This window comes from Acanthaster planci, linkage group LG04 (assembly GCF_054643075.1).
Source record: "Acanthaster planci isolate LZ-2023a linkage group LG04, COTS_SCS, whole genome shotgun sequence".
NCBI lineage: Eukaryota > Metazoa > Echinodermata > Asteroidea > Valvatida > Acanthasteridae > Acanthaster > Acanthaster planci.
The window spans coordinates 403,169-415,543 of record NC_141780.1 but is presented as its reverse complement, the minus strand read 5'-3'; the positions used below and the strand labels follow the sequence as shown (position 1 = coordinate 415,543).

The following is a 12,375-nucleotide window of genomic DNA, read 5'->3' as shown; positions in this document are numbered from 1 at the left end:
GATTCTCATCTTAATTTAAAAAAAAATGGTGATAGAAATGTTCATTCAGTCCAGTGAACAGTCTTGTGCTTCTGTGTGGCTTTTGAAAATCCTGCAGAATGCAGGCTAAAATAACTTGGAGTCAGTAAGGTACATGTAACTCTAACAATCCCAAATCCTCCAATTTCGATATGTTTTTACATACACCTAGTGGCATAGCTAGGATTTTACGGGGGGGGGCAGCTTTCAATGGTGTGGTTTTTTGAGGGCAAGTTTTTGTTAGTCTTGTTCAATATCCATTCATCCATTTTGTTTTTTAGTGGGGGGTATTCGTTCCTCCATGCTGGGGGCACCAGGAATTTGTCCAGTTTAACAGTAAAGAACTTGTATATGTATGTAAACGAATAAATATATTGTCTACCTTTTTATTAATTTACTCAATTAAATGTTTTAGCTATAAAGAAACCCCGCTTGCCATTAGAAAAGGGAACACGTTACAGCCAAATTTTGCATTCATAAAGCCTTGTGTGGTTGTATGCACTAAGTATGTACATGTACATGGTCTAGATTGTCAAATAAATGGGGAACAATATGGTCAGAAAAGCTTAGCATGCATTCTGTACAATGTAGAGGATGTCTGAATACACGTATGTTACACGGCACCAAATGTACACAGACTTGCAGCACCAACAGCTGTGTTGACATCTGTCACAAAAGGCTTAGTTTACTGAGGCCTACATGTACATGAATGTGCAGTCCGGCCTCACTTCAAAGCCATTTTCCATGTACATGTACATATGCAGCTCCCGATTCAAGTACATGTCCATCGTGTACTGTACACTATACAAGTTGTTCATGCAGTATACGTGTACATGTACATTGTACCGGTAGGTCAGTTGTGGAGGAAGCACCCCATTTGCGTGATTGGCTTTCCCACAGCCCGAACAATGCCTTAGCTCATTCAACATTTTAAACCAATAAAATAAAATAAAATAGAATGAAAATAATTGTAAACATTCTTTTCTTTTGTATGTACATGTAGTCACCTTGATATGCAGCTTTTGCTTTCTGTACAAAACTTGCATTCCTAGCTCTATAATGACTATGATGCTGTAAATTTGTGCAACTTATGTACTTCATTAGTAGGGTAGCCATTACATTATTTGTTATGAGCCCAGTACAATGGCCGTTGTTTAATTTTTTGAAGACAAACAACAGCAGAAAATCTGTATGTACAATGTATGTTAATTCTTGGCTGTCATGTACAGGTAGCCCCAATTGAGCCCTCTGCTGTTCATGCTCATACAATAAATTGTTCCTGCATGATTCCTGTGTTGACTCTTGCTGGTGCATTGGACTAACACATTTCCTTTTTCTTTCTGCTAATCCAAGGAAATTTTATTTGTTACTACTCAAGCATGCCACACACGTTCTTAAACTTTGGACAAGTGGGCATTTTAGCAAAAACTCACAATTACATCCAGTTGATCAACTGACCTGCACATTAGTACGTTATAATTGCTGCGATATGGCCTAAATCTGGTCACTATTGGTCACTTAAACGTGGAAAGACACGTCATCTGCTGTACATGTATGGTACCTTCAAAGTACAGCTTTATGACGTCCTTGCCCTAGATCTTCCTGTAAAATGTAGTGATATGCATGGTCACAGAGTAATTAAATGGATTCAATGTTTGTGTATCATGATTAATTGGTCTTAGACGTACCATGTACGGTGCCTTGTATAAAATCCACATTTTCCTTCATACACGCACGTTACTGAGTAGCATGTTAACACACTGTACACATGTCTTATGTTTTGGAAGACCGTTCACAGACATGTTTGGTGCTTTATAACAAACAATTTTGACAATCACGTAAATTTTATGGTGCAGATGAGCTTTGGTATTTGTGTAAGGGGGGCTCACAGTGCATCTTTTTGGCTGAAAAGAAACATGCATGGGGGGCATGTCGGCATTGTGCATAATTTAATACCTGTATCCGTATAGCCAATATAAAATTGGCAGGTTACGGACAAAAGTTATACACTCTTCATGTTTTTTTTAGTTTTTGTGCATGTTTATTAAAATACAATGTATGCCTGATTTCCTTGGAGAACCGTTCAAATTCTTAGTTTCACAGTTTATTCTTTCAAACTGATCACATTTCAAATTTGCAATTCACACATTGTTTTTAGACACGTGTTCACTTCTCTCCAACAGTGAATATTTTGTTGGCAGCAGAATTTCTAGTCGTTGCATGACCAGTGTCCAGTACTTTATTCATAGCAGGTGTGAATGAGATGTACATGTACATATAATTAATCAATGAGGATTGAACAATATGAGCCCTTTTGACAACACCACAAAGCAAAACTATGTGTGAAGCACGTATTGCATGCAATGCACAGGCATCTGTATATTTGGTAAGTCACCTTGCCTCTGTGCTAGTCTGCTAGAACTCATAAATATTCAAAACCTGCTTGAACTGACAAGTTTAAGTGGTAGCACATCCCACCCTTTGGCTGTGGAAAACTACTGGCTCACCTAAGACAAATTTTGGACAAGTGTATTAGCTACATGTAGATAAAAATGTTGCACACTGTAGGAGCTAAGACATGTACAGTACATGTTTGAGATAATAAATTGTTTAATTTGATACCTGTCTCCTTATTTCATCTTAAACTTGAAAGAAGATGAAATAATACCAAGATTTATCTTCTCTTGCAGTTGACAGTAATTTCAATACAGGTGGTGGTTGAGAACGTTCAAAGTACAGAAGGTTTTTACCTATTAATAGCCAACGGCTATTAATATACTTGATGAACTCCGGTGGGACATTATTGCATTTGCTGTGCTTGGGCTTGTCTTCAGCATCAGTTTGTGTGGTCATGATACTGCAATGGTGAAGTGGCCACGTACATGTACTCTGTATAGCCAGGATGGAAGTGTTGTTCATCAGCTGAGGCTATTGCGCTGCATGCATACAGCTTGTATTGAGCAGGTGGCTTAATCCATTCCTTTTTAAAGAACAGGTTTGATTGAGCACTAGAAGGCTATCCAGCACTGGCAAATTTGTGTTAAATGGATCCCCAAGGGACTGTCATTGCTGTGTCACAGTAGCTGTAGCATCCAATTGGTCCATCAGAATTTGTAAACAGTATATCCAATCAGAACACTGTTGTGTATCACTTGGCATTCCATAATCTTACCGTTACCAGTCAGTTGTCAGATGAAATTGTTTGATGTGCTTGGGTATTACACGGTACATGTGCATATACAACATACATGTACATACACTGTATACCGACCCTTTGCATTTTGTAGGTTGTTCTTAATAACCAGTACCTTTATCTTGTCTTTTCGCGATCAATGGGTCGGCTTGCCTTTTGTGAAAAACTGAATTGGCAGTGAACTATACACACATTTAAAAACTATACATCTGTTTTAGAAATGAAAGATTACTTTTGCTAATAGATGGATTTGCATGTACATGTGTGTCAAGAAAGATCTGGTCCATATTTAGAATTTATGATCTCAAAGCAGTGAAAGTACCCTATAGATTATTGGCTAATTTTGTTAAACAAATTAGACCGGGCTTACACCAGAAAACTTGTGCTGAAAATTGTGTATGTACAGGTACATGTTTTGTTGGCATAGAGATGTTGGTGTTTGTGTATGGAAAGTGCAAAATCTTTGTGTCATGTACTGTAAGCAAACTCTACTGCTGAAGTACTGATCGTTAACTGAGCAGTAATGAAGATTCCCCCACAATTATGTTTCAATTACATGGACATGTAGCTGATGAGACACTAAGAAAGAGCCTGATACTGGAATGAGTTGATGATGCCCAAGTTGGTAATGTCTTGAGACAGGATGTATTGGCAGTATTAGGCCTAGGGGAAGTTCCATTAAGTCTTGTCAATGTCAGTCCTGTGTTTCCACTTCTGAAAATCCTCTCTTCAAACATCTACAAACATATTTTATTCCTCAGTTTTCCTTAGCTGAGTAAATAGCTAGCTGGTATTCAACCAGACCTGACATGCCTGTACATTATTAACAACTCTTAGTGTTGGGTTAAATGATAACACATGGCATCCCCATATTAAAAAGGGGGGGGGGAGAAATCGAGCTATGCATGTATGAGCACAGGGTACAAGGTTTCTGCCTACATGTACCGGTACATGTATTTATTCCGTGCATGTGTTCCCATGTTTATCAACAAATTTTGTCAAGTTTTGTCATCTGCATGTATTTTAATCATATTACACATATTTTAACATCACACTGGTTGGGCCCTTTAAACTGAACACTATAGACTTAATTCTGAATGTGATTGTTTTACATATGAATCACATCTCCATAGGGAATTCACTGACATATATCTGTCAATCATCTTTCTTAGTCTATGTTTTCAGGACCTCATTCTATTTTTATTAACACATACTTTAAGGGACAGACATTGTGCCGGTGAAGTGAGTATTAAAATCTAAGTATGAAATTCTGACATTGATGAGATCTGTAAGCCATCATCTGGGCTTCTATTAAAGTAAAATACCGGTATATATACTTGAAGGTGATAATTTTGTTTGGGTAGATTTGAGTGAAAGGAAGGGATTGGAAGTTTCAACAGAAAGGAGGTTTTAAAAGCTGGGATGCCGTCCTTATTTAAATTACAAAGATTTGCAAGAATATGAGTAAACTGTAGGGGAAAAAAATGTTGCAACTGCATTGAAATCCTGCGGCATTTGCGAAAGTTGAATTTTGAAGGAGGTTTTCATAAATGTCTGAATTTGATTAGGCCTATATCTACAACTGCAAACCGTGGAATACAGTGCTGTTTTCCTATTGTGGATAGCATCAGTCTCACCTGGGTGCATTAGTTATTAACAGTTAAACATGTTGTACATGTAGCTCTCATAAAGTAGGGGAAAATACAATTATATGTAGCATTATATCAGTTACATGTACAAGTACATTGTACCTGCTGTGACCATTGGTTTTGGCAACTGTATTCAAGCTTTTTGGTGACTTCTTGGGTCATGTGCACATGTGAAAAATGAAGGCTAGTATTCACCGTTCTATGTTTCCAAGAGATCAGCTGTCAAATCCAAGATACATTGATTCATTTATCATCGTTATTAAACCATGAGTGTCTTCAGGGGCATTTGTCAAGGCAGGTCTCAACTACATGACATTAACTGTAACTTCAGTCTGATGCCTTTCATCTAGAATATTTTTATGAAGTGCATGATGGAATTTTTCTGGGGGAATTGCTCAGGGATTTGGTTTTCGTGTTAAATGAATGTCTTTTACTTCTTGGGCATCCGTATCTTTGATGACGTATTAATGTTGCTTGCATTTTTACAAACAGATTGAAGTTTTTCGATTTGGCATATTCCACACCGATGTTACACATATGTGAATTTGACATCATGACTACATCCGTGGTAATGATGTGAATGGTGTGCCTTCGCTGATTTATAACCCATCAATTTTGTATGGTATACACTTCATGCAATAACGGAAGAGATGTGATCAAAATACGCAATGAAAAGTGGATTTAACGAGTGGCATGACCATACCCTATAGGGACATATACGTGTACATCTTTTTGTATTATGCATTTAAGTACATGTATGGTGTGCTATCAACCTGGATCCATCTCGTTTGTGCAGTCATGGTGCAATTATGTACGTAAGCTTCTCAATATCAGTGTTTCACAATAAGTGCCTCCAAGAGTTTGCAGTGCGTTGGCCAATCTCAATGTGCGAAATCTGTTGACCCAGTGTGCGTTTGGAAAGGGTCGACAGATTTGGTGCGTTGTGATCAGCCATCGCGTTGCAAACTCTTAGAGGCACGCTATTGTGAATCCACCTGCGTATTCAACAATCAGTACAAATGCTACATGTATACATGCATGTATATGGCATCTTATCACAAGCATCAATCAGAGCTGCAAAGATACAAACCAAGGGACTCGTTATAATCCCAACAACCTTTTCAGAATTATCTCGTCCAAGAATTTGAAATTTGATTTTTATTGTCAGAAGCTGGATACTTTTGAAAAGAGGAAATATACATGCAGACGTCATCACTGGTGTGCAATATGATAGCAGCAGTGCATTGCTGTGTGAAAGCATCGAGGGAGAGGATCAAGTATTGATTGATACATGTCCATGTACAAGCAGTATACTCATACAGACCTGTGGTACATGTACATGTGTACTTGTAGGCTTGGCTGAACTTGTACAGTGTATATCGAGTGTGTAATCATAGACTGCCCTCGATGATACCTAGATGATACCTAGCATCTTAGGCATGCAGAATGACACTCTATACACCCAGTGTACAGAAACCAGCATCTCTTATCATAAAAGTCATAAACTAGGAGCACGTCAATTAATAGAAGTACCGGGTTGTTGTTTTTGATCAACTCTGCACAGAATTTTTTGTGTAGGGTATTTTTTGTTCATTTGATAGGGAATTTAGCAGTGAGATTTGAACCATTTTATGTGCAGATGTAAAAGTGCCACGTGCTTTTGTGCTTGTTTATTTAGTGACATCGTATTTTCTTTATAAAATATGTCCCAAATTGACCAAAAGAGGCTCATTGACAGAATTACGATGTAATTGATAGGCTCCTCTTGAGTAGCCCACAGCCTGTACTAACTGTAAGGGTAGGAAATTACATTTCATTTGAACAACGTTTAGAAAACTTTCCCATACCATTTAAATATTTAGCCAACCCATTACAGAGCCCACCGCCGCCTACCTCTGTGTTTTCATACATGTGTAATTTATATAGTTCAAAATTCATCTGGTTCAACTAATGTAAAAATGTAGATTGATGTTGGGGCATTTAAAACAGCAATTTTGATTTTTTTAGAAACCACTTTTTTCTCAGAAAGTACAAAGGTGCCGAAAGGGAAGTGTTCCAAAATCAGATTACATTCTACAGGCATCATTTACAATAAAAATGGACGCCAGATTGCGTCAATCAAAATGTCAAACCTCTAAAAGGGGGCAATTCTGCTTAAACATTTTGGAAAATCTTTGAACAAATTTGGAACTTTTTTCATCCCACCGTTTACTCATTGCTCGTGCTCATACTCTGGTTAGACTTCATAATTGGAGAGACTGATTATAAAACCTGACAAATTATACACTTGAGTTTTACTCTGACCCAGATACCACAAGCATAAAATGAGTAGAAAATATATTTCTAGCTTAAGTTAATGCCACAGAATTAAAAGTGGCATAAATACAAGTAGGATTGTGACAAAGAAAATAGTCCCAATATTAACAAGCTTTCAATAGTTTAGGCCATAAAATAGATACGGCCAAGGTATGCTCAGCTGTTATCAACACCAATGGTACGTTTACACGTACGGTGTGAATGTCCGCCATGGAAATGGCTGTCATATGGAGATTGTCTGAGAATGGAATTACATGTACATACAGTATGACTACAGAAACAATGCCCAATCAGTTAACTCTAATCAAATATGCAGGCAAACATGACTGCTGCACACCAACTCCTAGGGGATATTCTAGGAGGCGTGGCTACATAATTGCAAGTCAGCTTGTTTGTTGTCAGAATTATCCTTTCAGAAAGGACGGAAACAGTAGAATATTCCACATACACTCATTTATCCTCCTTCAACAACTGTCTCAGGTGAATGTGTCATGGTTAGATTAATGGAGTCTTTGTATCATCAAGTGGTACACCTACATGTAGATCACTGTTTGACATTAATAAGAAGAGCCATGTTATGTGCCAAATTCTTGCCTCACACATAATTGGCAAATTGGATGCCGACCAAATGTGCTCAGAAATTTAGCAAAAGTGCAGTAGAGCAATTAAGTCCATAAAGAAGTGGAAATTTAACAAACATTATACAAAGTATCTTCAAAACTACAGGTACAAGCATCACAACCACAAATATGGCACATTTATGTATCAAAATGAACAAGACCACAGAGATCCTTCACCTGAGTGGTGAGCTAATGAGATGGAATTCAGTTTAAGTGTTTTTTTTTTCATTAAACTGTAGTGCAGCTAAAGTCATGGATATTTGGTACTCATTTTGGCACCACATGTTACATGTATGTCATGAAGTCAATGACAAAGGGTCATATTTTGTGCTTAAAGAACCCTTTTTTTTAATTGTTACCCTTTTATGTTTTAAGGTTTGCCAAAGATAGATGGACAAACTAACATTACTGACCAAGATCTTTGGGCAATACTTTTAACTGATGGAAATTGAGAAATGATATCTGTTGAAACATTTGTGAGTCGGTAAGTAATTACAGAAATGTTTAATTTTACTCAGACGTACGCTGTACCTGTACTTCACTTCCGGGAAGTTGTGCATTTGTTGCTACAATGCATACATTCTTAGATGTACTGTACATGGTATGTAAGAATTACCCAGTATTCGTCGTACTGCCAAATCTACCTGCATATATTTTCCTGTACCAACCCTGTAGCTGGAAGCTGTTACCAGTTTTAGTAATCACACATCATGCTGTTTAGTTATAAAATAAGTGGTGATTTACTGCAGAGTTTCATATGTAAACAGCTCCATGGTTTGACTATTCTCATATGGTACTCATAGCACTTTATGTCAGTACATGTACATGTAGGTCATTACTTCGGAGGGATTTGTGAACATTGTACAAACCTGAGACAGGTGGATAAGTTGAAAGATATAAGGTCAGGGATAATATAGTGCTCATCTTTCAACCTTCAATAAACTGTATCCATTCTAAAATGTGAATGGTAAATATACTCTGGATACTTTGACTAAGCTATTGTGCTTAACTGTACATGCACCTGTACCATCAAGTTAATAGCATTTGTTCGGCACTTTCAGTACATATAATTTTCCAGGCATCAGGGCATAATTGACCTGGAAGCTTTTTAATTGTACATCACTGTTACATGTATGCTACATATCATTGGAAATGTTTTAATTATCGGACGGAGACTTTAATTACATTTGGTATATGAGAGGTTTCAAATTATGTCCAAATGCATGCACATGTACATGTACGGTACAGCGTGTTCATGTTGAGCCAACCAGTGCCATATGGTAATTGACATGTTGTGTTTGCCCTTAGTGTAGTACTAATCAAAATTGTCTGTTCTTGTGAAAACATTTATTCATGCCTAATCTGGCTGTGTTCCTGAGTTTATGTGGTGAACAGATGATATGTATACCGGTCGGTATTTAATTTCTGTCTTTTTTCTGTGTAGGTTTTTGTGTGTTGTTTAATTAATCCATTTCTAAACTGCATGAAATTGTAGCCATTTTAGAAATCATCAATTTATGTTTCGTTGTCACATTGTGTGACTTGCACCATATACATGTATTTCAGATTGGAGAATTTGGAAATGTGTTACCATCCTTTGCCAAGCGTTTCTTATCAGATTTAGCCGTAATGTATGAAGAACATCCAAATAAGCCTGTTGAGATGTTCACCAGCATACATGTACATGTACACTTGTAAATGTCTAGTCATCAAGATGATGAGTGAAAGCCATGAAATTAAAATGATGCAAATTGAAAAACTTGAAATGTTGGGAATGATTCATTTGAGCAAAAAGGGCGCATGCTACATGTACATTCCCACCAATGGTAGGCTTACATGAACCGTATGTTGACAAGCAAACGTTTGTTTGCAAAATGTTACCTTTACATGAGTTACTTCATCAGGTGCTGTACAAATGTGGTTTTTAATTGTCTGGCCCAGGAGGTCTGTTATCTGTGGTAATCATCGTTGAGAGTGTAGGATGAGCTGCTGGGTCTATCTATTTCTTCTTTAAGTGATTTCCTTAACTGCATCTTCTCCCTCTTAGAATTGAAAGCAAACACGAAGTTACGGTATTGAAGGGGATCAACGAGTTGATGGTGAAATTCTACGGTCCAAAAGGAAGTGAGTATGATATTAATGAGCCAGTGTAATTACAAGATAAACATGGCCATCTTGCTTGTGGCACTCTCTCTTCAGTGGCTTGAAATTATAAGCTGGCTAAAGCGCTGTGAAGAAGGTCAAACTGAAGGCAGGTTGTGGGTACAGTGGAACGCTACTATAATGAACACGACGGGGTCCATGCTAAATGTTGAGTACAGCCGTCGTTTGTTATAGCGAAATTAACTGCCGAATGTTTCGTTGCCATGTTGATTAATACCCTCTCTTGTCTAACTGAAGTGCACCCTCTTGTGATACTATTATTCACTGTTTTCCTGATCTTTTGTCGTTGCATTCACGTTTGAGGTTTCTAGAAATGTATCTGTTAATTATTTTTGTTTTTTTCATGAAATCTTGAGTTACAAAATTGATATTTAATTTATCCTAAAAGTCGTGAAACTACCACTCAGGATTGATCTCTGATGCATGCTGTGGCAAATCTCGGTTGATTTGTAACTACATAATGTTTGATAGGTTTTGTACACAAAATATTGGGAGCCAAGGACGATGTTCCATACTGGACGATGTTCAGTATACCAGTGTTCGGCATAGCGATGTTCCACTGTATTGGGTTTGGATAAAAATGATGTTGTTCACGTGTGTAGGCTTCTCTCTGTCTCTCTCTTCAGTAGAGGAGCTGATTGAATTTTAGAAATTTGTAATTGTTTAGGATGGGATGGACTCTACAGGCTGTTTCTGATGCATACCCAATAGAATACTTGCTTAATAGCTTCAAAATAATTGAAATGTCTGTACATCTTCTCCAGTACAGTATCCCAGGAAATTATGGAGTTTTGTTGATTTGTACACATGAATGTATTGAGTATTGTGAGCAATGATTTGGACATTTTTGCCAATAAATTTATTTACCCTGTTCTCATTTGACATACTCCTGACACACTCATGAACTCTCACAAATTTTTCATATCTGCCGTAGAAGTTGAGTCAGAAAGCAGTTCTTTTTGGGGGGAGGGGCCCAGGATCATTTTGTTTTGGTAGAGCTGTGCATTGGTACAGGGTAACTAGCCATTCATGTCAGGGACCGGTTCCAGTTAAACCCACTTTACAAAATACTTGGGAACTTGTCAAAGAGAATGAAAGGTTCTGAGATAATTATGACAAACAAGTTAGATTTTTCCCTCCTGGAAGATAGCACTTATTTCATATCCCAAATCCATCACTAATGAGTTGTCCACTACTACCAGTTTTATGGATTGGCACATTAGCATCTGTTTTGATGATTTACTTCACTTTTATTCCTGCATGACTGCCATGTTTTATTCTTTTAATTAAGGTAGATTTCCATACAGCCTCTTTAGTACTTCTGAATAAACTTTTTAAAAAAATCACCTACAATATGGGCGATTCACAATTGTGCGCCTTCAAGAGTTGTCTATGCATTGGCCAATTACAATGCGCGAAATCTGTCAACCCTTTCTAACATGCACTGGGTCGACAGATTTTGCGCATTGTGACTGGCCAATTCGTCGCAAACTTATGGAGGTGCACTATTGTGAAACACCTGTATTGCATGTAAAAATTCTCCTGGGGGCAAACAGAATAAGAAACTACTCACACACAAGGTAGCTTCAAAGCTCACTGGAAAAAATTTCTGTAAACAAATTTGTTACCTTGTAAATTGCCCCTGGGGTTTGTGATGACAAGTTCATTTGGCAATATTCCAGTTGGTGGCTCTGTTTTGTCAGCAAGCAATACAATTTTCCCTGGCCAAGCTGACTCAATAGTCATTCTTTTATGCAATTGATACAACATATTCGCCATCACCACAATCCACTAGCAGTATACATGTAACATTTGTAAATGTCATATTTCATCAATATTTTGCCATTTGGTCCTGCTTGTCTACTTTTCCAAGAGGAAAATACCGGCACGATAAATATAAATTGCTTTGGAAGTTGGAACCCTTTTTTGCTTGCAGGCATGTCATTATTAACACTGTGGCCTGTATTGCATGCTTGATGCCTTCATAAGAGTAAACTTGTATGTACAGCCATGCACACTTTAACCTTAACCCCCAACGGTGTATGTAAAATTGTGTTGAAATTGGAGGATTTGGGACTGTCAGGGTTAATAAAATGGTTAAGTCAAATAACTGTAGCACTTTAAATATGTGTGAGGAATTGACATGACATGCCTGTGCTGTTTTCATTGTGTATTTAGTGTCATTTCACAGTGTAAACTTGTTTTGTCATACTGTAAATTTGCCCATCCAGAAATTATCATACCAAACCATTGTTTAACATTTGCCCTGGGGTCTATTCAGTTGATATTGATGACCTTGACTTCTTTTCTGACCTCATTTTACATTTGAAAAGGAAGTGGTCTGACTTAACTCACGAGTGAGAACTGACACTGTCCTTTTTGAATATCATTGCAGGAACTATGATTAGGCTTTTGT

General features: G+C 37.5%; 1 protein-coding gene across 1 annotated transcript in view; it reads left to right on the top strand.

Annotated features, from left to right (window-relative positions):
- Positions 1 to 12,375, top strand: part of LOC110988229 (ubiquitin-conjugating enzyme E2 H) — a 28,485-nt gene that overhangs the window by 6,393 nt on the left and 9,717 nt on the right. The window contains exon 2 of the mRNA XM_022251553.2: positions 9,844 to 9,920. Within this exon, the coding sequence (XP_022107245.1) occupies positions 9,844 to 9,920 (77 nt within the window). The remainder of the gene's footprint in view (positions 1 to 9,843; positions 9,921 to 12,375) is intronic.